Here is a 26135-nt window from a genome sequence, read left to right as displayed (position 1 = left end):
TTGAATTCATGAAAAACTGGAATTCTCATACTTCAGATGCTGAAATAATTAATCTGGATTCTAGTCCTTGTAACATGAGTCTCAAATGAAGAAAAGAAGAAAAGAGCCTGCACATTTCAGTTCCATTAAGCTTAATTTGAGCAGAAGAAGCTTCTATGGGGCTTAGTGGTTCAAAGCTTTGTGTGTATGATAAATTCATACTAACGCTTTTTTCGTTCTAAGCTATAAAGAAACCTTTGAGAAAAATCTTGAAGATTTCTTTTTTGGAAAAAAAAATGTCTTGTGATCTAAGAACTGCTAATGTTCTAGGGGCTTTGATCAGATTGATAAACAGTCATTGTTGCCTGAATTGGTAATGACTGCTGCTGCTACTTTTGGGAGCTTAACACGCTTTGCTTTTTTGGCTCTAACCTCTCTTGGCTAGATGAGCTTCCCCAACTGGTAACCCTTCCACACCCAAATCTGCACGGACCAGAGATCTTGGATGTTCCCTCCACAGTTCAAAAGACCCCTTTCATCACCAGTCCTGGGTATGACACCGGAAACGGTATTCAGCTTCCTGGCACTTCTGGTCAGCAGCCCAGTGTCGGGCAACAAATGATCTTTGAGGAGCATGGTTTTAGGCGCACCACACCGCCCACAACGGCCACCCCTGTAAGGCATAGGCCAAGACCATATCCACCGAATGTAAATGAGGAGATCCAAGTTGGTCACGTCCCCAGGGGAGATGTTGACCATCACCTCTACCCTCACGTTATGGGACTCAATCCAAATGCCTCTACAGGACAAGAAGCTCTCTCTCAGACAACCATCTCTTGGACCCCATTCCAAGAAAGCTCTGAGTATATCATTTCATGTCATCCGGTTGGCACTGATGAAGAACCTTTACAGGTAATTGATTTTTCTCTTTACTTCTGGGCGGCCTAGAAATAAGTAAGCTCGGTAACGGAAGTGACCAGAGCTCTAATATAAATATTCTAGGGTCTCTTAGAGAGGTAGTATACGTAACCCCCGGGTGTTCATTTTTAAATCTCAGTATGGCTGTACTTTGGGGGTATGCCAAAGAGTAGCATCAGGTTTTGTTTAGTAGAGAGAATAAAATAATTTCATTAGTCTCACACATTTGCGGCTCCTTTGTAATATGGACAAAGAAATGATCTGAAAAAAGAGAGAGAGATTCTGCCTGAACTTGCATTTGTTCAGGAAGGTCTTGGATGCCGTCCTTGGGGCTGCTGGCTGGTTCAGTTGGAAGGGCATGTGATTCTTGATTTCACAGTTATAAATCTGAGCTTCACATTGGGTACAGAGGTTGCTTAAAAATAAAATCTTTAAAAATAAAGAAATGAAATGCCATCCTATAGTTTGTCCTTGAAGAATCCCATTACCTACGGTATGTCTGAGGAGAAGGAACTTACATGAAACTGTGCCCACATCAGCTGTTATAAGTGACTGACTCTTTAAAACCTTTATTCTTTAATTTGTTTTGCTGATACCAGTTTTTAGTGGGTTCCTATTTTTAGAAAGCATCAGAATTTTAAAAAAAAACAACAAAACCTGACTGCACTGTGAAAGATTTATGAGCTTAGAAACATGAGTTTGGGGATTTGCCCAAAGGCTTTAAGGACCCCACGTTGGGGTCACAGGGCACCTTGAAGAGGATGAGGATATCTGCCACGTAGTGCAGTGTCTGCAACTGATGTGAAAGGGGCTTGGCTCAGGGATCCCAGCGGCTTGCACAGACCTGCAGCCACTGCAGGACGAACGGGATTGTCTGTTGACTTACTGAGTGCTCCTGATAACTATGGAACACAAAGATCTAGGGCAGGAAAATTGGGCAGATTGAAAAGATGGCCGCTCCCTTGAGTTCCGTGTCTCTCCACGGCTGGTTTGGGATCTGTCCACCCTCCTCCGTCTCCCTTTGCTTTATTTACATAGTGCAGGTTGTTGGTAAGACAATAGGGAAAAGTCACATCAATCCTCCCTCATAACACTTTCTCCCTCACTTTGGATGTGCCAATGACTGCAGTTCCGAGTTCCTGGAACCTCCGCTAGTGCTACCCTGACGGGCCTCACCAGAGGGGCCACGTACAACATCATAGTGGAGGCCCTGAAAGACCAGAAGAGGCACAAGGTTCGCGAGGAGGTTGTTACTGTGGGCAACTCTGGTATGTGAAGGCCTGCATCCTCAGGCGCAGGCTCCCCTCTGGACTAACCCCAAAGACACCTTTTCTCTTGACTGTTCCTTCGTTGCTGTTGTCTTTTAACTTCGGGAAGTGATGGCATGAAGTCAAGGAGCAACTTTCAATTCAGTTATTTTTCCCTCATAGTACCCTAGCTTCTTTGTAAAGTAGTCTCAGTCAGGGATACGATAATTGACCTGGAAGTGACCCGAAGCATGATTTAGTCCACCATTCTGACTCCCTGCTAGCGAGCGTCTGAGTTCACCCAGGGCACAGGTTTCCCGATCTCTTTTCCCAGACCCTCCGCTCACCACGTTGCTGTCCTCTTGAGTGATCCTTTAAGTACCAAAAAGGATTACCTATAAAGGAAATTCCCTATCTGCAGACAGGAGCGACTGCTGGTTTTCGTTCCTGATGTAAAATGCAGCCAACATGGCCCATTTCCGCTCAAAGAGCTACCTTCTTCCAATGTTATTTCAATTTCTTTTTCTAATTACACAACCCTAAGGCCAAAATAGAAGTTAAAGGGTCACTGACTCCTCTTTGCAGCCCCTGCAAAGTCCTTTGAAAGCAGTAGTGAAGCGCCTGGCTTTTCAGCCTGCATCAGCTGAAGATTCACCAGGGATCACAAGAGACAGGGAATCATCAAAACCACGAATCTTCAGTCTGCCCAACGGAGGATTCTCTATCCCACAGCAGCGGGGAGTGCAAAATTCTTTCGAGTGACTGGCTTTATTCCTAGGGCCGGTTACTGAATGTAGGGTTGTAGGGTCGCAGATGACCGTGCTGTTTTACACGTATACATGCCTATGATTTTAAGCAGTTGCTTATTTGATGCGGGGATCGTTTTGTGCTTGTTGTGTTAGGTTTCCATGGTAATGCATGCCTTCTGCCTTGTGTGGTTTTACTAGTAGAAGGCCACGTGAAAGGAATTTTCAAAGCACAAAAGTCTTTGTGCTTTTTTCCATATCATTTTTTTTTTTTTTTTAAGATTCCATCTCCATAACTTAAGTCAGGTGGAATTTTAACTGGTGGCTGTTTGGGGAGGGTTACTGAAGTGCCTAGTAAAACCATAGGTTCCTTTCACTTCGTTTCCGACCCCATATCCCCAGCAGCAATATTCTGCATTCCAGCCCTGTTCTCTGGGCTTTCAGACATGTCAGACTTGTTAGTTTCTCCCAAACTCTATTTTCCTCCAGGGTGATGCCTTTGAAACTATTACACACTTCAAATATCTATTGTTTTGAGCTTTTGATTTTTGCACTGTAAAAAGAAATACACATGGTGGGATTCAAAGTCACAGACATTAGTTTATATAATTTTTAGAGACTCATTGGAAGGATGCTTTGCACAGATTGCTTTAAGCTTTCTCAAAACATAAAGATCCAGTGTATTAGGCAACACGAAGAGACTCCGTTATTCTTAAGTCATTCGTATCCCTTGCTTTCTCTTATTTGAAACAGTTGATGTTACTGGTAAAGTAAAGCTGTCCTACTGCTGTCATACTAATGTACAGAATCTAGCTCTGATGCAAAAAATGCAATGATAAAAATGAATGTTGCGTTACAATGGTATATAAAAATGGCTAAGTCTCTTGCATTCAAAGCAAAGGATGCTCTCTAATAATTATTCTTTACTTGGTGGGCACTTTCTAAGTGCCGGCAATGGACCAGTGCTTTGAATTCATGGTATCTATGTAATCTTTACAAGATCCTGAGCAGGTAGATATATTTTTATATTATATTATATTTTATTTTATTTTATATTATATTACAGATGAGGGAATTAAGGCACAGAGATAGAAAATAACTAGGTTAAGGTCACTCAAATATTGATGGAGAGACATTCCAGCTTTTGCATCCCACTCGAGTTCTTAACTAGCCTAAAATGCCTCAAGATATGTTCCATATGCTATAGACTAGTTTTGCCAGAAATGATTATTTTTTTTTTTTAGTACTAGTGGCAAAAATGGAAGAGGGGCTCGTTTTCAGGTGCTTGTGGCAAATGTGCCCTGGCAACATCTAAGTATTGTTTATCAGAGCAACTGATGCTTTGGTAAAACAGATGAATGGTTCTTAGTGCTGCTGGGATTTCTGTTTTAGACTAGAGTCATTGTAACAATAATTCAGTTTTCTTCTTACGGTTTCAAATCACCACTAAGCTGTCTTTTTTTTTTTCTCCCCCTCCTTTTCTTCGTGTAGTTGACCAAGGCCTAAACCAACCTACAGATGACTCATGCTTCGACCCCTACACGGTTTCCCACTATGCGGTTGGAGAGGAGTGGGAACGGTTGTCTGAGTCCGGCTTTAAGCTCTCGTGCCAGTGCTTAGGTTTTGGCAGTGGTCATTTCAGATGTGACTCATCTAGTGAGTAGCTTGCTTTGTCCATCTCCTCTGGTTCCATGCATTCGCACAATGTGCCAAGGAAGCATGTTTGGCAGACACAGGCTCTTCCAAACATGAAGCAAACGAGGGGAGACTGCTTGACTCAAAGTAACATTTTGCATCATAAAGAATGATGGGAAATTTTACTTGTTGAATATTTGCTTCATTTCAAGGGTTCTGTGTCAATACGACTAGTAATTAAAAATACATTTGTGATGATATGATTTTTTAAAAATTTTCTATCAACATAATAAAGTCAAACTCTCTGGAGCCCAGTTTAATGAAGAGTAAGTATCAGAAACACAAAGGAATCCCCAATCGCTTTTAATCTTTAATGTTGAATGAGCACAGAGGCGACTCAGAGGCGAACATTTATACTCACATTCTCCTTCAACACAAACCAGTCATGCACATAACTTAATATATCCACAATGTCCTATCACACGCACACATGCACACATCAGGTAGCTTGAATCTTGCCAAGTAATGTAGAGAGTACCGATAATCATCTACAGATGATTAAGAATCAACTTCAGTGGAAAAATATTTGATTTTCAAACTATAAAAAGATTGTAACATTTTTAATGATATTTTCATTTTAAAATGATCCTAGGGATAACTTATTATGCTTTGATATTTAACATTAGAATTTGTAAAACTTTTATTTATGCTTTGTTCTTAGGGGATGTGATTATTACTGACAATTGGTCTATTTTTATAGGTTTTACCCATTTTGGCTTATGATCAAGCCTCCTACAGATATATCCTGACATTATATTTTAGGGAAATCCAACATAACAGATTTTTTAAAGACTTTCACACTAAAATATGAAATGGTTTAATTCAGACTAAAATATGGAGACAACTCATTTTTTTCAATGCAGACTACTGTGCTTGACCATCTGAAAATGGAAAGATGGAACAGATGTGTCCTATGACATTTAGGAGTTGGAAGTTTTAACATTTGGCATCAGTTAGGTAGTTTTTCATTTCTGAAACTGAACTATTTTAAGTTTGCATATTTATTACCAAGGTAAGTACTTAGGCACAATTTGTGGGAACAGAGCTATAAGGTGATTTATGTGATTCTTTGGCTCAACTGACATTTTCTTTGCTTAGATGTCATAATTGTCAAATAATGTTAAAGTTGAAGAATGGGAAAAAAAAGTTTAAGGAATAGCTGCCCTGTTACACAAACTTCTGAAGTGTGTTTTGTTTCAGTAAAAACCTTGGATTAAAAAGTCATCTTTTATGGATAGCAGTTAAAGATATAGAACTGTGACTTTTAGATATTCCTCAGAATCAATCTTTTCTGTTGGGATAATAACCAGTGATTTATCATTTTGTTGGTTTTTGGTTTGTTTTGATACACAGATCTGTTCTTTCACTCTTTCCACTTAGAAGAAACAGGTTAGGGCATGTAGAGGCCAGCTGAGGTTTGTTTTTTGGTTAATAGAACTACTTTGTATCCAAGTTCTCTGTAAATCCAAAAAGTGACTTTTCATCTATGATCCATTCCCATGAGACTATTTAAATCCTACTTTGGTTTTCAATAATATTAAGCCTTAATAGAATGCAAATGAAGGTCCCTGACTATTCCTGTGACATGGTTATGGTGGGATGACTTGCATCTTAAAATATCCTAGAAAATGTTAAATGATAAAGATAATATTTTAAAATCCAACCAAAAAGTGGTCTCTCGTGGAGATCATGATCCTCACCTTTTCTTGCCACTCCTACCAGGTAGCCAGCCTTTAAAATCCCATGGCCATGTCCCAGAGCACCGTCTTGTGAGTCAGAACACACTAATAACTCTTTGCCTCCGGTTTTCTCTACCCCACAGAATGGTGCCATGACAATGGTGTGAACTACAAGATTGGAGAGAAGTGGGATCGTCAGGGGGAAAATGGCCAGATGATGAGCTGCACATGTCTTGGAAATGGAAAAGGAGAATTCAAGTGTGATCCTCGTACGTCCGTTGCCACAGATCATTTTTAGTGCCTTATTAAGCAGTCCCGCTTTTATTACTGAGCTGTAACTCTCATTCACAGAGATGATGGGAGACTTTAGGTCTCCTAGAGGAGTGAACAGAGGGTTTGTTAATCTTTTGATTTGGGAAAGTGGAGACAGGCTTCCAAAATAAGCCATGATTTAACGTTAGTACAGGACACGTTAGCACTTTTTCGACCTGAGTATTTTGACCATAATTTGCTGTGAAATATTACCAGAAAGCTTTATGGGTTTTTAGATCCAACTTTTAAAATATGGTCCTTTCCCAGTTTATCAGATTTAGTTTTTGGACGTGCTGCCCTAAGATCCATACAGCAGTACCTCTACTACCAATGGTTCCCATAAGCCTGTGGGATTTTGGCTGTGAGGATGCACATTTTGGAGAGAATCAGAACGTACCCTATATAGAAAGGTGAAGTCCGTGTTGTTTTCAATCTTCGATGAGCTTCTGACTTGTGTCTCCACATAGATGAGGCCACATGTTATGATGATGGGAAGACATACCATGTGGGAGAACAGTGGCAGAAGGAATATCTTGGTGCCATTTGCTCCTGCACCTGCTTTGGAGGCCAGCGGGTAAGGCCAGCCTCCCTGTAACTGAGATAACATAAAGGGGAGACCCCTACCCTTGGTGATTGAGAAGTCAGCTTCTTGTGTGTGTGTGCTGTACACAAAGTGTGGTAATGCCCCTTAAGAAAGTCGAAATACCTCATTTCCTGTTGGCCAGAGCTGCCAGCAAGAGGCTACCCTACACCCCTTCTCAGTTCTCCCCTTCCATGGCAGCTTCAGCCACTCTCACACCTATTATTCTCAGGCTGTCGCTACTCTTCAGCAACTAAAGGGTTACATGCTGGGTAGCATTAGACCTTGAGATTCACAGTGATGGTTAGGTGCTCACATGGCATTGTTGTTAAGATCCAAGAAAAGGTCTAGAAAATATCCTCTCGCGATCCAATAATAGATTCCTGATACAGATCTAGCACTGGGCTTAAGGAATATGGGACAAAAGAGGGAATGAGAAATGGTTCTGGCTGTTAAGGAAATAATTGGCGACATTAAGTTAGCATACGTTGAAAGTTAAGCTAATTAAGTGAGTTTCTTAGTGGGTCTGACAAATAGTTCCCAGGTAGACTGGAATCCGCAAGAAAGTTTCCATGGAAAAGACAAACATACCCTGGCTGGGGTTTCGGATATTTGACATAGACTGAGGGACGAGGAGGAAGCAGAGAGAGCAGAGTAAGCATATCACCGGGGATGGGAAGCAGCTGGCCCATGTGGGTTCCAGTGAGCCCAACCTCTGCCTGGTGTCTTGTAACAAATCAGATGAGAAGAAATGGGGGGCCATTTACGGAAGGGCCTGGAAGCCCATTATTTAAGCCAGAAGTTCTCAATGATTTCTAATCTGTGCCCCCTTTCACTATAATAAAAAATGCCGTGCTTTCCTCTAATGTTATTTGAAATTTCAAAATAAGATGACTCATGCAACTCAAGAGCAACAGAACATAATATTCCTTCATTTTTAATGAAAACACACCCTCCCCAACAGCTCTTCTCATTCTGATACATGAAGACTACGCTCCCCACCCCAGGGTAAGATGCACTGGCCAATGCCTTTTGCACTGGCCAATTGTAGGTACCCAAGAAGAAAGAGAACATGATGGAAGGTGGTTTTTAGGAAAATTAGTCCTGCAGCAGGGAAGGGTCTTCAGGGGTCTGGCTCTGCACCCATCCAAGGACCTGGGCAGCCCCTGGAAACTACCCTGATCTCTTCCACCCCTAGTGGTTAGGTGGGGAGGGAGGGAGAGGCTTCCCATTCTGACAGAGAGAAGCTCCGGAGGCACTCTCCCTGTCTCATGAACACTAGGAGGCACTCTCCCTGTCTCTCATGAACACTAGGAGGCACTCTCCCTGTCTCTCATGAATACTAGTAAAGACCGTGATGGTGAAGCATTTCTGGTAAGTGGTTGGTATAGAAATGTGTGATGGAAAGTGCATTTGTAAGATGTGGTCTCACTTCAGCATCTCCTCAGTATTTATGCACATGAGACCTTTCATTTGTGACACCTCTTCTGTTCTAAAGAAAGTGCTAAATGAAACACTTAAGACAGCAGTGGAAACTGACATTTTTATGTGAAAGCAAGATTCAGTGACTCTGCGTAGTATTTACCTGTATTGTATGAGGTGTTCTGGGGAATACTCTTTTAAATGGAGAAGTATGTCTGGAATATTTAAGTGACAGTATAAGAAAGAAAGTGATTGTATTATTTCAGGTTCTTCTGGGTATACGAGGAAAGCTCAACTCAGGTTGACTGAGGCCAATAAAAAAAAAAAAAGAACAAAAAACGAAAACACCTCACATAACTGAAGATTCCAGGGTCACATAGCAGAAGAGTCAGGGCTGCTCCAATAGTGGCATTCTGAGTCTCTCACTCTCTTATATGCTTTGTTCCTGTGTATTGGCTTTGTTTTCCAGAAGCTTCTGCTGATAGTGAGAAAAATGACTTCTGTCAGCTCCATGTTTAACCCCTACAATCTTAGGAGCAACCATGAAGGAGGACATTTTTCCTCACATTTCTAGCAAAAATCTCAGGAAGAAGTCTTAGTGGCCCAGCTCAGTCCCTTTCCCGTCTCTTATCCCAAGTCTGGCGAGATGAAAGGCGACAACGTTCACTGGCCGTGGCCATGTGGGTAGGAAGGGACAGCCTTCCTACCTTCCTACCCACATTAGGAGGAACGTGGCCAGGCATCATTCAGCAGGTGACAGTCCCAAATCCACCAGCACTTCACTCCGTTGCTCTCCCTCTCGCTTCAAGCAGGGCAGTCTTTGGGGCTGGGGGCTGAGTTTCCTATAAAACGAGGATGTTTGTCCCTGTGATCTCACCTCCCTTGTAGAAAGCTCTAGGATTCTGGAAAAACTTCTCCGTGTCTTCTGGTACAGAAAGCATACTTCGGAAGTTGGGGCTGGAAGGAGCCTTTAGCAGATGTGTGGGGTTTGAATGGGAACAGAAAGGTGGACGTTTCAGGAAAAGCATAAATAGACAGGGGTGATCAGAAGGTATGAGTAATAAACCAGAGTGTATTCTGCAAGTTATAAATGCATAAAATCATCAGAGCTTCCTTCGTGATTAACTGCTCATACGTTGCCAGTGGGTAAGACCTGAAATTCTTTAACGCAAGCACTAATGGTTACGTTAAACTAATGCTCTCAGGTGATTGTAAACCCTGTTTGACTTCATGCCTGTGTCCTCTCAGGGCTGGCGCTGTGACAACTGCCGCAGACCTGGGGCTGAACCCGGTCACGAAGGCTCCACCGGCCACTACAACCAGTACTCGCAAAGATACCATCAGAGAACTAACACTGTACGTGCACCTGTACCTTAAGTGTTCGTCCCCCACATGCCGTTAGATACCTAGTAGGGACACCCTGTAGGCACCTTTCTTCTGAATGAATCAAATGTTCTTTGTTGTTAAAAAATCTTTTAAATACCTTGAGCAGAAGACTATACCCTGGAACATAATTTAGGTTCAATTTATCAAAACTCTTGGATATCTGTTGCCCAGTACATATGCTAAGTTCTTGAACCTGGAAATACTCTCCTGTCTGTAAGGGCTTGTCATAAAAAGCTCCGCTTTTGTTCCCTACATGTCACAGGATTTTTTGGTAAATTTTGCTTCTATTTTAACAGAATGCTGCCTTTTTTTTTTCTTTTTCTGTTTTCACAGAATGTCAACTGCCCGATTGAGTGCTTCATGCCTTTAGATGTACAGGCTGACAGAGACGATTCCCGAGAGTAATATTTTCAACCCAGAGGAACGAGCATGGATTTCTGTCAACGTCCATCCAAACCGGAGTGATGTTAGCAGACCCCCATCTTAGAGTGTTTCTTTCTTAAGCCCTTTGCTCTGGAGTAACTTCTCCAGCTTCAGCTCAACTCACAGCTTCTCCAAGTATCACCCTGGGAGTGTTTTGAGACTTTTCTCATAAATGGGGGCAGTATATTGCCTGTTCTGCTCTGAAGTATTCAGTACCGCTCAGTATTTTAAATGAAATGATTCTCACTTGTGATTTGGTTTGGGATCGCTAGGGAAGCACAGACACCAACCAGCGTAAAAATGCGTTGAAAATGATATCCTCAGAATTTTAAGTAGGAAAGTTATCCAAACACTTCTGCTTCCACTTAACTGGCCTGCAATATTGTACGAACGGCATGTCCTTGTTACTGTGGTATTTAAAATATCCACAGTATCCACCTTTTCCAAATGAGTCTAGTAATATCTTTCTCTTATCTGTTATTTATCAATTTTTCCCAGTATTTTTATACGGAAAAAATTGTATTGAAGACATTTAGTATGCAGTTGATAAGAGGAATTTGGTATAATTATGGTTGGTGATTATTTTTTATACTGTATGTGCCAAAGCTTTACTACTGTGGAAAGACAACCGTTTAATAAAAGATTTACATTCCACCACTTGGAGGTCATGGCTTCTTTCTTGCATAAAGAAATTTGGAGAAGAAGAATCCCCATGAATGTTCCTTTTCAATTCAGCAAACATTCGAAAACCTATGATGTGTATAGCTCTCTCCTTGAAGATTTAAGTACAAAATTTTCCCCAGTCTGTCACTACAAAAACAGATTCATTCTTGATATTTCATCTCTTCAGTAATGAAGCTGGTTTCATAGTTCTGCTTTCCCAGATTTTAGTGGATTGGAATATTTGTTGAACTCGCTAGCCAGCTCTTCAAAAGTGGGATTGAAAGGAACTTCTGTTGTTCTTTTTCCAAACATCATTCCCTCTCCCTGCCTTCTTCCCCTCCGTGAATAAACACCTATTAAAAGAGCTTACCTTCGGAGGAAGAAAAAAAGATGGCAGAGATGTTAAAACTACTTGAACAGCACATCCTAGAGGAGCTTTGTCTTAGGAAAAAGGTGTGCTACAAAGAACCTGAACCCCACTTGTCTTGATAACCTGCCACTAACACTTTCAGGGTGCCCCAGCAGAACAGAGTGTGCAAAACTCCTCTACAAAGGACATCTCCTTTTCAGTTTGACTTTGGGGAAACAACAAACTCTGAGATTAAATCTGGCATCTAGAATAGTAAATAATGGCACTGGGAATAGTTGATTTTTAATGAGTACAAAATTAATAATTTATAATATACAATACTTTTAGACATTGTTGTATAATGGAAGAAAATATTTCAGTAAATAACCTGTCAGTGAATATTTAGATTAACTATAGAAAGAGATTTCCTCAGGATTCATTTGTTTAAAAAAAAAATAGAAATTTTACATTTGAATTATTTACAGTTTACAAAATGCCCTGATATTTATTTAGTATGTCATTGGGAGATTTTGCAGTCTAATTTGATAAAGAATGCAGCTCAGATTAGTTTTCCTTAGCAAGACACAGACCCAAACCCCAGATTTCTACTTAATGTTCCCAGTCATTCAGCTTTATTAGGCTAGTAATGACTGAGACAGCAGCAGCTCATACATGCTTAACAAAAAACAAACAAAAAAGATAAATCACAGAAGAAACACATCGTGCTGATGTGACTGTCTCACATGTGTCATCACTGATCACTGAAGAGAAGAGGCAATGTGGTTCAATATAAACCTATACACTGGGGCACCTGGGTGGCTCAGTGGGTTAAGCCTCTGCCTTCGACTCAGGTCATGATCTCAGGGTCCTGAGATGGAGTCCCACTTCCGGCTCTCTGCTCAGCGGGGAGCCTGCTTCCCCCGTCTCTCTCCCTGCTGCTCTGCCTACTTCTGATCTATCTCTGTCAAATAAATAAGATCTTAAAAAAAAAAACCAAAATAACAACAAAAAAAAATCCTACACACTGCGGTGCAGTGGGGACCACTGAAGATGCAGTGAGCATCTGCGGTGCAGTGAGGGACCACTGAAGATGCAGTGAGCATCTGCGGTGCAGTGAGGGACCACTGAGAGAAGGCAGGCTGGCCCCCTCGTCTCCATATGTGAAGAAGAGGCCCAGGTAACGTGGGTGAAGGTCTACACATTAGCTCCATCTTGCTTAAAAGTCTTTGTGTTATAAAACATAAGGAAAGAACAGCTATCGGCTGAAAATGTGCTTCAAGCCACTTGCCTATCTGCAAACCTGAAACTCTCTTCCCAAACGTGAGCTTAAGTAAATCCACTTGGACTGTATTAATTAAATGAAGAGCAAGCCTTTCTGACAATTTTAAATGAAATCTAAAAGACACAGGCTCCACATGTTAGATTTTAAAATATCATTTTTTCCAAAATGTCTTCTAGATTCTCAAAAGCAGTTTATTAATCTTACAAATTAAACTTTCAATAGTGAATCAGTAACTACATTTAAATAATAATGAATTAAACAAATTTAAATGGCCTTTCATGTTTTGGCATCAAAATGCAAGAGTGGTAAAACTTTCTTTTTTACTATTTCTCAGTAAAATCATCCAAACCCTAACCCCAGAGGTCTTCCAAAGTACTTTATAGTTTTTACTGACTCATGATACTTCTTCCCCTGAAAATTTTGCTACAGTCCAGATTGAAAAGGCGTAATTAAAAGACCAATCTCGATTCAGGCAAGAAATTGCCAATTCAAGAAAAAATCAGGTAAAACTAATAAATATATCAGATTTTAAAAAGAAAAATTGCAGATTTGAAGCTTTACTTTGCCTTGCCGAATTTGATTTGTAACAAGATTTATTGTGTATTTATATTGTTTTCAGCTCTAATGACCTAAGTGAGTGACGCAAATTGGTGTGTATAATAATATCACTATAAGTCTGTGAGGCACACTTTCTCTAAGGCGGTGAATAAAGAAATGATCAGGTGGAAATTATAAGTATAGGAAATGACTTTTCTATTTAATTATATTTCCATTGAAAATTCTATTCCATTTCTAGTTGCATGAAACTCATTAAAGTGATTAAGAAACATCCCATCAGCACTTTTAAATGCTGAAATTGCTTCCTATTCAGTAAATTCCCATTACTGTGGTAGGGAAAGTAGCAGGCTACAATTAAAAAGTCCCATTTTCAGGAGATACATTTCAACCCTTAAAAAAAGGCGGAGGGAATCCCACTCTTGGGACCTCTCAGGTTGGGAACATTTAAAGATAACCATAAAGGCTGATAAAGCAGAAGCAGCCCAAAGTTGACCATGCACTGCCCTGGGTTTTTCAGACTTTCTTTCTAAAGACTATATGGTGCTCATATTTGAAATGAAATGAGAGTTATTGTCATTGCCACATTGTCTCGCCCTGTATCTTCATTAAAATAGAAGATTAATTTGAATTGCAAACAGAAACCTATATAAATTACAAAGGAAGGAAAGAAAATGCTGCAATAAAAGAGCAGAGAAACAGTGCTTCAGCTGAAAGCCAAAAATGGAAATTCCTTTTTTAACATTCCTCAGCAGAGTCAGGTATGAGATATTAAAGCATGTTTTACATTTCCTTGAATTCCTTTTTACTTACTCTTTAGAGACATGTGGGTTTCAACAATCTTAGCAGCCAAATTTCTCCTAAAATAGCTCTGGTGTGGAGCCCCCGAGACTCATGATTAGCACAGCTTGGAGGCTATGGGAGGCAGCCGGCGTGGGCAATCCGTGGCATCCTGGGCTCACTGGGATTCATGCTGGAATCCCATGTCCTGCGTGTTGCCCACCAAAGTAGGCTCCTCTCACGTAAAATACAGCGAAGGCCAAGGATTCTCCCTTAGCCTTCTCTTTTCTCTCTTTGCATTACGGTACTTTGGAAATTGCCATTTTCTTCCAGAAGGAAACATGGCCTCTGCCAGCAAACCACCGGACAGGGCTTTACAATGAAATCTACTGATCTGTATAATTCAGCATTAGTTGTAAGATGCTGAGCCAAGCGCTGAAAGCTGTATTTGACTCAAAAACATGCCGCTTTGGTGGAGAAATTGAAACCCTCATACATGGAAAAGTAAAATGGTCCAGCTGCTGTGGAAAACAGTTTGGTGGTTCTCCAAAAAGTTAAGCCCGGAATTACCATAGGATCCAGCAACTCCACTCCTAGGTATATACCCTGGAGAACTGAAAACATATGTTCACAAAGTTGTACACAGGGGCACCTGGGTGGCTCAGTGGGTTAAGGCTCTGCCTTTGGTTCAGGTCATGGTCTCAGGGTCCTGGGATGGAGCCCCACGTCGGGCTCTCTGCTCGGCAGGGAGCCTGCCTCCCCCTCTTTCTCGGCCTGCTGCTGCCTACTTGTGATCTCTGTCAAATAAATAAAATAAAATCCTAAAAAAAAAAAAAAAAAACTTGTACATACACGTTCATCACACCATTATCCATGATAGCTAAAAGGTGGAAACAACCCAAATGTTCATTAACCGATGACTAGGTAAACAAAATGTGATCCATCCCTACAATGGAATACTATTTGTTAAAAGGAATGAAGTTCTGAAACATGCTACAACATGAACCTTAAAAACACTATGTTAAGTGAAAGCAGTCAGGCACAAAAGGCCACATATCATATGAATCCATTTATGTGAAGTGTCCAGAAGAGGCAAACCAATAAAGAAGTAGATTAATGGTTCCTAGGGGCAGGGGAAAGGATAGGGAATGACTGCTATGGGGGATGGGCTCTGTTTTGGATTGAGGAAAATGTTCCAGAATTAGTGGTGATGGTGATATAAATTTGTGAATATACAGCACTTAAAATGACTGACCCATACACTTGGAAATTGTTAAAATGGTCAATTTTATGTTACGTGAATCTTATTTCAATAAAAAAGAAGAAAATGTCACTTTACTCACAGAAAGTCTCTGTAATATCCTTTGGTTTAATGGTAAGAAGTGAGGTGTGGGGAAACAGAGTAGATGAAAGGTTGAAAGGACTCAGAAATCTTTTGGCTACCTATTCAGAAACTGGAAAAGATCTTCCATAAATATACAGTTTTTAAAGCAATTTCCATGCATTAATATCATCCCCCAATACCTTCCATGCTTCCATATACACAAGGCATTATGAATAATAACTGGCATTTTTTTAAAAAGATGTATTTTTATTTGAAAGAGAGCACAAGCAGAACGGGCAGGGAGAGGGAGAGAGTATCCCAAGTGAACTCTTCGCAGAACATGAAGCCTGAAATGGGGCTCAATCTCACACCCTTAAGATCGCGACCTGAGCCCAAACCAAAACTCAGATGCCTCCCCCGACTATGTCAGCCAGGTGACCCTAGCATTTTTTACAAACAGTATTTCTTGTGTCCCGGATGGTGCTGTAAGTGTTCTTACACACTGTCTCCTCTACTCTTCATAACCACCGTACAGTGGATGCGGTCACCTTCGGCTTACAAACAGAAAGTGAGGGGAAGGCCGTGAGCAGCCTAACATCATGCCGCTCCTAAGTAGTAGAGTTGAGACTCGAACCTGACAAACTAGTTTTTTTTTTGTTTTTTTTTTTAAATTTTTTTTTTAAATATTTTATTTATTCGACAGAGAGAAATCACAACTAGGCAGAGAGGCAGGCAGAGAGAGAGGAGGAAGCAGGCTCTCCACGGAGCAGAGAGCCCGACGTGGGGCTCGATCCCAGGACACTGGGATCATGACCTGAGCCGAAAGCAGAGGCTTTAACCCACTGAGCCACCCAGGTGCCCCTGACAAACTAGTTTCATGTGGTTTTAGCCAAAAGTGTTTTTAACTGAGAGCTACTCGACCTCTCCAGGAGCAAATCCATCCCTATGTTATAGGTGAGGAAACAAACTGCAAGAGGTCCAACAACATGCCCCAAACCAACCCACTGGTGCGAGGCAAAACAAGTCAGTGGTGACCACACGAGGCACAAAGTAGTGTTCTGGAGGGAAAAATGGGAAAATAATCCAGAAGAGGCATCTTAGTGGGTATGAGAGCTGCTGGCAAAATTATTAGCTGCTGGCTAGTGGCGACATAGGTGTTTGTTTACAAATTGTTCTTTTTTTTTAAGTAATTTTTAAATTTTTAATTTAGTTGACAGAGAGAGAGAGATCACAAGTAGGCAGAGAGGCAGGCAGAGAGAGGAGGAAGCAGGCTCCCTGCTTAGCAGAGAGCCCGATGCCAGTCTCGATCCCTGAGATCATGACCTGAGCTGCAGGCAGAGGCTTTAACCCACTGAACCACTGAAGCACCCAGGCGCTCCTATAATTTATTTTTTAAAAATGAATTTGTGCCTAGCAGACCACAGTGCATATAGTTTCTACCTGAGGAGAGAGAAACTCAGGAGAAATGCCAAGAGGTATGTGAAGTAAAGGTTAACAGAAACCTTGGAAAACTTGTCTTAAAAAACAACAACTAAACATGAGAGAAAATCTCTCTCTCTAACCTAGAACTGAAAAGTCTAGGAATCGACATAGGAGTTTGGGGGTAGGAATGGAGAAACGTTCCTTAAGCAGGCGGAAGTTCTTATTATGGGAAGAAATATAGCTATCAATTTAAAGCAACAGTACAAAGGGAATCAAAAGTGGTTCAAACTCCATAGGATGGTAGAAATAGAGTCCAAATACATCAACAATTGAATGAATGCAAATGAGCTGAATGCAAAGGTAAAGGTTGGCAAATTGTATTAAAAACAAAAACAGATTCCAGATATATCTACACCTAAAGCATAAGAGTACCAAAGAATGAAGAGGTATTAGACATATATAAACCAAAAAAGAGCTGGTCTAGGTCTGTTCATATTCAATAAAACAACTTATTTTTTTTTTTTTAAAGATTGTATTTATTTATTTGAGAGACAATGAGTGAGAGAGAGCATGAGAGAGGAGAAGGTCAGAGGGAGAAGCAGACTCCCCAAAGAGCTGGGAGCCCAATGCGGGACTCGATCCCGGAAGTCAGGGATCATGACCTGAGCCGAAGGCAGTCTCTCAACCAACTGAGTCACCCAGGCGCCCCAAAACAACTTATTGTAATTATTTTATCTAAGACAAAAAGTGTTAGTAGGATTGGAGTACATAAAATCACTATGAAAAATAGTAACTTAATGCATGCAAGCACTTTTTTAGCTTCAAATATACATGAAGCACATTAGCTTCATTTGTTTACCATCTTCTCATCTTCACAGAGGGAGGTTTCAATCCATCTTTCTCTACTGTTGATAGATCAAACTTTAAAAAAAAAAATCACTAAACTACAACTATCAGTTTGAAAGAAATATAGGGAACAGAGGCACAAATGAAATAAAATGACATTATAGGAATCCAGTTAACAAAATTCAGAATACTGGAAACTCTATGGAACCTAAAACCTGGTATCTTAAATAACTGCTTGCAGAAAAATAAAAATAAAAACGAGGAAACAGTCAACAACTGACTTCAGATGCACCAATCAAGTGCAATCAATGTGTGTCTCAGGCTTGGATTTTTTTTTTTTTTTAATTTATTTGACAGAGAGAGACAGCAAGAGAGGGAACACAAGCAGGGGGAGTGAGCAAGGGAAAAGCAGGCTTCTCATCTACTGGGGAACCCGATGCGGGGCTTAATCCCAGGACTCCGGGGTCATGACTGGAGCCAAAGGCAGATGCTTAACTGACTGAGCCACCCAGGCGCCCCTCAGGCTTGGGTATTTTTACCAACAAGCTCAGGTGGGAAAAAAAAAAAAGTTAATGTGTAAGATCTGGACAGGGTCTGGGTATTTGATATTCTTTTTTAATTTTTAAATTTTTATTTTTTTAAAAGATTTTTATTTATTTATTTGACAGAGATCACAAGTGGACAGAGAGGCAGGCAGAGAGAGAGAGGAGGAAGCAGGCTCCCCACTGAGCAGAGAGCCCGATGCGGGACTTGATCCCAGGACCCCAGGATCATGCCCTGAGCCGAAGGCAGAGGCTTTAACCCACTGAGCCACCCAGGCGACCCCGGTATTTGATATTCTGTTATGACTTTCAGTGTGCTACTTGAAGTATGGTTATTATTTTTTAAAAATAAACTTTTTATTTTCTAACACTTGGATTTACAGAAAAAATTAAGTTGTATTGAGTTGCCATATGCCCTACACCTAGTTTCTCTCCATTTATCATGTTACAATTAATGAATCAATATCGATCCATAACTAAAGTGCATACTTCAATGGGACTTTTTACCTGGCATCCTTTTTCTGTTCAAATGGTGTATGCTGGAGACATATTTGGTCGACTTGTCTCCTTGGTCTCTCTAGGCTGAGGTTCTCAGACTTCCCTCATTTTTCAGGATCTTGACAATTCTCAGTACTGTCCTTCAACTGGGAGTTGCCTGATGCTTCTCCTAGGGCTACACTGGGGTTGTGGAGTTTTGGAAAGAAGACCAAATAGGTAAAATGCCACTCCCACTTGGAGGTACATACTATCAACGTGACATGCTTGTTTAACCCTCAGCACCTGGCTGAGGTGCTGTCAGTTTGGTCTCTCCACTGTAGTTACTTTTACTCCTTTATCTCCCTTTCCATGCCACACATCTTGGAAAGAAGTCACTAGGCACAGCCCACACTTAAGGGGTGGGGAGTTATGCTCATCTCCTTGGAAGTGGATTATCTATATAAATTACTTAAAATTCTGCAGATTTATTCTCCATTTATTTATTCAACCATTCATTAGGTCAGCCATGAACTCAGATATTTCATAGGTTCGGTTATAATCCAATACTACATTGTTTCACTGCTCAAATGATCCCAGCTTTGGCTATTGAGAATCCTTTGAGTTGGCTCCTATATCCTTTGACATAGTCCTATGATCATGTGTTTGTTTTTACAGTATGTCCTGACTTTCTGGCTGTAAGGTGCTCCAAGGCATCTCATCTTGTATTATTTTCTGCCCCAGTCCTAGAGTCAGCTATTCCTCCAAGGAGTGCTGGAATCCTTCTACTGGAGTGGCATCAGAGACCAGCAACTTGCATTAGGTATGATCATTGCTACTGGGGTATCATTATTTCTTGCCTCTCACAGCAGATAGGCATGATTATGTATTTTAAAGAGTATATATACTATTTTAAAAATTTGAGTCACTTTAACTAAAATATTTACAGAGGAAATACCTATGTCATGCTTCACAATAATCAGTGTTGAGGAATGGTAAGTGGGGAAACTGTAGATGAAAACTAGTGATCATGAGTTGTACTTGGATGGCAGGTAGAGTTTAACTAATTTGTGTCCATCCCAAAACTTCCATTAAAAAAAAAGATCCTTTAAGAATTCAGAAAAATACTACTATGTGCCAACAATCTTGAAAACTTAGACAAAATGGTCAAATTCCTAGGAGAAAAAAACATATACTTTGCTAGAATTGACTAAGGGAAAAAAAAAGAAATGGGAACAGTGACTAGAAATTTTCCTATGATATTCATATGTGTTCCTGATTCTCTTAAGGACAGAGTAGAGTATACTGGACTAATCCTCCTACAGATAGTTATGAACATGGAACAAAAATGTTACAAAATCTGTTTGAAACCACGAGAGAGCAACCAAAAGGTGGTGGAAACCAGACAGAATCAACCTTCAAAGGGAAAGAAGGAGATATGTCAAATTAATCTCATTATACTATGGATTCAATGCAATTTCAATCAACATCCCAACAAATATTTTTATAGAAATAGACTGTATTTAGTTTCAAAGTTTATATGGAAATACCGAAGCCCTGGAATAGCCAAAACAAGTTTTAAAAAGGACAAAGACGAAGGCCTCCCATTATCTGATTTCAAAATTTACTACAAAGCTACAATTTTCAGGACAGTGTGGTATTGGTGTTAGGACAAACGTAACTATGGAACAGAACAGAGTCCAGAAACAGACCCATGGCAAATAACGGTTAACTACTGAGGGAACTGGCAATCCAATAGTTTTTTCAAATGATGGTGAAACACCTGGATAATGTTTGGAAAGAAAGTGAAACTCGGGGGCGCCTGGGTGGCTCAGTGGTTTAAGCCGCTGCCTTCGGCTCAGGTCATGATCTCAGGGTCCTGGGATTGAGTCCCACATCAGGCTCTCTGCTCGGCAGGGAGCCTGCTTCCCTCTCACTCTCTCTGCCTGCCTCTTTGCCTACTTATGATCTCTCTCTGTCAAATAAATACATAAAATCTTTAAAAAAAAAAAAAAAAAGTGAAACTCGACCCATGCATCACACTAAAATTCAAATATCTCAAAACCGTGTTTAGAAAGGAGACAAGCAAGCTTTTTAGAACTCTGACTAAAAGAAAAGCTGCATGAGCAGAATCCCCTATGCGAAAACCAGTGAGACTGTAGGATGCTTATGCTGTCCAACTCCAGGGTCTGCTCAGTTTCTCTGGCTTACTTAATGATTTTTAGATGTTTCACACAGGCAATGTTTTGGGATGAGCTGAGCTCCAGGAGGCAGGGATGTTCCTGTATTTCTTACACACAAATATTTATGGGTAATATTTGTCATGCTAGAAAGCCTGTAACTTTAAGAAGTTAAATACAACCAAAAGCTATGGATCCAAGATGACTAAGACATAATGTTTTATTTTTTAAAAAAGATACTGTCAAAATGTTACATGTGATTTTTTTCACCTACACATAAGCAAACCATAAAATACGGGGCAATGAAATCAGTGATGAAAGAGCCGAAGATTCGTATGAGCAAGGATTATTCCCAATTCATCGCAAGCCTCAATCACAACTTTGTCAGCAGCAGAACCAGAAGGAGCAGCAATGTAGGCCACACCGCTCTGAAGGAAGAAGAGACATTGACTTTCAAAACACAATTTTAGGTTAAGATATGCAAAAATCAAAATCCCCCTCCAGAAAGCATAAGCTAATGAGTCACAATGCAGACTGATTCACCCAGTCAAAACAGGAAAATGATAGGATGTGGGTTATTCATACATCAAATGGAAAAGTAAAATAATTAAATATTATTGATATATCACACTGCCATACTTGGATATAGAATTCACAGAACTTGAGCAGGATTTCTGAAATAGTTGTTTTTTTTTTTTTTTTTTTTTTTTAATGATTTTATTTGTCAGGGTGGGGGGAGAACATACAAGTAGGGAAGAGGGGCAGAGGGAGAGGGAGAAAACACCCCCTACCCCCCTCACTAAGCAGGGAGTCTGAAGAGGATCCCTGGGATCATGACCTGAGCCAAAGGCAGAAGCTTAACTTACTGAGCCATCCAGGCAATAGTTTTTACATAATAACCAATTCTATGCAAATACACATCAATTCCATACTTACCCTTTTAGCTCTGTCTACATTATCCCTGAAAGGAAAGAAGGCATCAGAGCTGAGAGAAACTTCACTAAGTTTGTCCACCCATTCCTTCTTTTCTGCTTCAGTTAATAATTCAGGCACTTCTTCAAACAATGCTTTCCACTTTATCAAATCCTCATCCTAAGAGTAGAGGGCAGAGACAGGAAAAGATTTTGGATGAGATCTTTAGTACTTTCTGATGCAAATCAGAATGCCAGAAAGCACTTGGGTATTTCTCCCAGGATTTAATTACAACAGCTCATTACAGTTTACATGTCTAGAATCTTTTTTTTTTTTTTTTTAAGAATCTATTTTTTTTTATGCTTTTAGCATTTCATTAAGAAAAGTAATTCTAAGTGTACCAAATAAAAACTATACTATTTACTTTGAAAATCAATTTAAATATATTTTGCTTTTTAATCTCTGCCTAAGTAAGATCTACTACTTTACTTTATATCTCTATGTCAAAGCAAGCAAGCAGATGATGATGAATGTTGCAGAACTACATTTATACAGGCTCAAGTCTACAGTAGGCCTAACAGAATCAAGGTATGATTCATGGTATTCGTATTTAAAAAAGATGCTTCCATTCTGGATGACTTTTTGGCTTAAACAGTGTACTTCTAACTCCTGTTCACAGAACTATGAACAGGATTTTGTTCCGTAATTTTAAACATTTTAAATTTTAAATACAAATATCAGGGTAAAAAAAAAAAGGTTTATATGTTAAATACTTTATGGTTATAAGGCACACTCTTCAATGACACTTACTATGTCATGGATTCATGTCCCTGAATTTATAGACAAGGTAGAGTGGTCAACTCACTCCCTCAGAAGACCTTCGAGAATCTGATTACCAGACTTCTTTCTTTTGTTTTCCATATAGGATTAAGCAAAAGTGGGGCTAAATTCTGTATTTTGGGCAGGCTACTTGACATTGTAATTTTATTATTCTCTTATGCCTTCCTGAAGACATTAAAGAACACATAATGTAACAAAAATAGAGTTGTTAAAGGCACTGGTAGAAAATGTGGGGGGAGAAGACCCCGATTATGTGCCATCAGATTAATTTGTATTTCGTGTTGAATACACACCTATCATGTAGCAAGCATCATGCTTGGCAATGTGACAGAAACCTCAGGATAGGTGACGAAACAGTCCCTGCCATCAAAAGCTTAAAATCAGTATGAACATATAAAACTAAAGTACAAACATGTAAAACTAAACCAATGATTATAATTTAAGACAGGGAAGGTCTATGGTGTCAGAAAGGGATGAAGAACTGTGAACAAAGTCAAAGGTAAGACAATGAAGAATTGTTGAGAAGTTTAGAATTACAATTTTAGACAATGTAAAATTCAAGAAGAATAGTATTTTTCTCTCAGTAGTGATGAAAGTGTCTGTTACAGAAAAAGGTGAGTGTACCAATATACTCTACCCACAAACTCAATGACAAGACTTTTACCTCGCCAATGGTTCCAGTAACATACTGATCAATAGCATTGGAGATTTCTGCTCTCTTCACTCCAGTTTTAAACTTCATTGAAAGGACTTGTGGATGATGTCTAAGCCACCAATAATTTGCTTTATCCCCTGCAAGGCGTGTGCAGTGTATTCGAGACTGCTGTCCTGCTCCAATGCCGATAACCTGAAGAACATGAACATTAAATGACTATCTCTTCCAACAACATATTTTTCTTAATAGATCTTTTGTGCAAATTCTCTAAAATCTATCAATTTAGTGGAAAATTATCAGTCCAAAATACAAGTAATTTTTAAGGCATTAAAAGGTAAGGGAAGAAGTTTATAACTACTATTTATACATTTTACCTCTTCAGTGACATTTGAAATATGGTTACTAATACTGTGGAAGTTTCTAGAACTCTTGAACATCAGTAGTGAAGCACAATTTTACCAGAACTTCTTAGAACCTGAGTCAAAGGAGGCCAGTAGCCACAATCTCCCAAGTTTTCATTATTAGAGACAAGCAATCTTTTTACAATTGACAATCAACTAAAATTCTGAATTTTAAAACTCTTCCAGATCACATGCTAATTAATACCCACTCTCTCCCTCCCCTACTTATGGGTCAAATAATTTAACAAATGCTAAGAGAAGAGCTCAAGACACAGTGAAAAGGGCTCCCAATGCTGCTGAAGTTATGGCAAAACCAGAACCAGATTAGTCCAGAGTTAGGAAAGGCCCCAGTGATGAGCTAGGTCGGTCCTGCATTCTATGGCTCAGTGCACTAGGAAATAAGTTCAATATCTTGCTTAATTAACATCAGTAATCAGTATCTTGATTGTGGTTGTGGTCACGTAACTACGTAATTGGGGAAAACGGTTCAAAACTCGACACTTAAAAAGTGAATTTTACTGTACATAAATTATGTCTCAGTAAACTGGATTTTCAAAGATCACATTAACGTGCAGTCTACAGATTCTTGGTAAAGTAACCTTAGAAATACATGTGAAAATACCCAGCAAGCTGCAAAGACATGGAATAATGGGTGGCAGTACCCTTCACTAGTCTCTCTTCACTGGAAATACCACACCAATCAGGAGGAGGGGAGCAAATGAACTAGTTTTAGAGCAGCTATTACAGTCCCACGAATCCAAATGTGTCAACTCAGTCTGAGCAAGAAGCAATACGACCAATTTTAACACATCGTTCCAAAGACAGTCTATGATCATCACTAGCTTTAACAGTCCTCTATGTTACTGAGTAAATACTGACAAACCCCAAAGAGAAAGACAGGACAGATTTTCCTTTCCAAGCAGTCTAGGACTTGAGGGATGGGTATCATTTTGTAAAACAGTCTGCCTCAAGTGGGTCTGAGAGCTTGGTTACCTGACCATTCTTGGCATAGCACACGGAGTTAGACTGCGTGTACTTCACAGCAATGGTGGCTACAATGAGGTCTCTGAGCGCAGACTCTGGCAACTGAAAAAACACAGGATGGTCAATTGCATCAGACTTCGTAATTCCCTTTAAGTTGAAGCATCTTACATGTTATTTATTTTAACAGACCTGAGATGTAGTATCTCTCGAAGGACATAATGAAATGAACTGTTCATAGGAAACTCTACTGTGTTTTACTAAAAAAACAAAACCAACATTCAGCATACTTATGGAACTCAGCAGTGCCTAATGCAGCACAGACTCAGATTAAAGGCATTTGCAGCGACTCAGGCTTAAGCCTGTTTACACATCACACTAGTTACAAAATACCATATCCACCCAAACTGACAAAAAATACTTTCTCAGCCACAGAATAAAGAAACCTATATGGAAAAATGATAAAAATTTATGTTCAGAAAAAACACTGAGAATCATTTTCACAGACATTACAAACAATTGTGATGCCCATACACAGCCAAGACTGTTCAGGAAAAAAAAATAGGATCATTTTCTGCTTTGTCCAGAAATTCTAAGTAGGAATTGTTCAAAAATACTTGTGAACTACCCCAGTCCAAACAGAATAGAACAATTATTAAAGCCAAAAATGTCACTATGTTTAATAAAAATTACAAACTGAAAAGAAAGATGATCTATATAGCTATGCTGAGTGAACAAAGACTATAAGCAGCAGCTGACTGATCAATTAGCTAAGTGAAAACCTAAAATCAGACTTTATCAAAAAAACTTCTGTTCTGCAAAAAACCCTGTATTAGGAGGATAAAAGGACAAGCTATAGACTGGGAGAAAATATTTGTTAACCACATATCCAAAAAAGAACTAGTACCTAAAATACGTAAAAGACCTTTTAAAACTCAGTGACAAAAGCAATCTAAGGAGAAAATAGGCAAAACACACAAAGAGACGCATCAGTAAAAAGGATATGCAAATGGCAAATAAATATGAAACAACATCATTAGCCATTAGAAAATGCTAACGAAAATCATGAGATAGTGCCACATACCTAACTAAAGTAACAACAGTAAAAGCGAGTTAAGGATGCACAGACCTGGATCACTCATATATATGTTGCTGTCGCAAAATGTAAAATGGCACAGGCTCTCTGGAAAACAATTTGGCAGTTTAAAAAACTAAATATGCAACTATGATACTACCCAGCAGCCACCATTACACTCCAGGGCCTTTACAACAGAGAAATGAAAACTTATGTTCACATAAAAACCCACTCATGAAATGTACACTGAATGAAAATTATAAAAGGGGGAACAGATAAGATGTTACTCAAGGTTGAGGGGTGGAAGGAGAAAGGAAATGAGTATGATTTTAAGAGGGCAACCGGAGGGACCCTCTTGGTCATGGAAATGTTCTTTCTGTGCCTTGACTGTATCAGTATCATTATCATGGCTGTGATATTGTACAATGGTTTTGTAAGATAACCACCAGGGGAAATGGGGCAAAGGG

The 26135-nt window shown here is 39.8% G+C and overlaps 2 protein-coding genes across 13 annotated transcripts in view; one reads left to right on the top strand and one right to left on the bottom strand.

Annotated features, from left to right (window-relative positions):
- Positions 1-11044, top strand: part of FN1 (fibronectin 1) — a 66780-nt gene extending 55736 nt beyond the window's left edge. For 4 of the 12 annotated variants that reach the window (XM_046018244.1, XM_046018243.1, XM_046018241.1 and 1 more), the window contains 7 exons: positions 425-891; positions 2027-2165; positions 4382-4546; positions 6408-6533; positions 7044-7150; positions 9827-9934; positions 10298-11044. In XM_046018244.1, coding sequence (XP_045874200.1) covers positions 425-891; positions 2027-2165; positions 4382-4546; positions 6408-6533; positions 7044-7150; positions 9827-9934; positions 10298-10369 — 1184 coding nt within the window. In that variant the 3' untranslated portion in view covers positions 10370-11044. The remainder of the gene's footprint in view (positions 1-424; positions 892-2026; positions 2166-4381; positions 4547-6407; positions 6534-7043; positions 7151-9826; positions 9935-10297) is intronic. The other 8 variants (XM_046018247.1, XM_046018251.1, XM_046018250.1 and 5 more) reach the window with 2 other exon arrangements.
- Positions 11045-20999: 9955 nt separating this feature from the next.
- The window catches only part of ATIC (5-aminoimidazole-4-carboxamide ribonucleotide formyltransferase/IMP cyclohydrolase), a 28362-nt gene continuing 23226 nt past the window's right edge, over positions 21000-26135 (bottom strand). The window contains exons 13-16 of the mRNA XM_046019570.1: positions 24606-24698; positions 23221-23403; positions 21741-21896; positions 21000-21232 (exon numbers count right to left, since the gene is read on the bottom strand). Of these exons, the coding sequence (XP_045875526.1) occupies positions 21113-21232; positions 21741-21896; positions 23221-23403; positions 24606-24698 (552 nt within the window). The 3' untranslated portion in view covers positions 21000-21112. The remainder of the gene's footprint in view (positions 21233-21740; positions 21897-23220; positions 23404-24605; positions 24699-26135) is intronic.

The sequence above is a fragment of the Meles meles genome, chromosome 9, assembly GCF_922984935.1.
Source record: "Meles meles chromosome 9, mMelMel3.1 paternal haplotype, whole genome shotgun sequence".
NCBI lineage: Eukaryota > Metazoa > Chordata > Mammalia > Carnivora > Mustelidae > Meles > Meles meles.
Note: the sequence above shows the minus strand (reverse complement) of the source record. Positions and strands in the feature narration are given on the sequence as shown.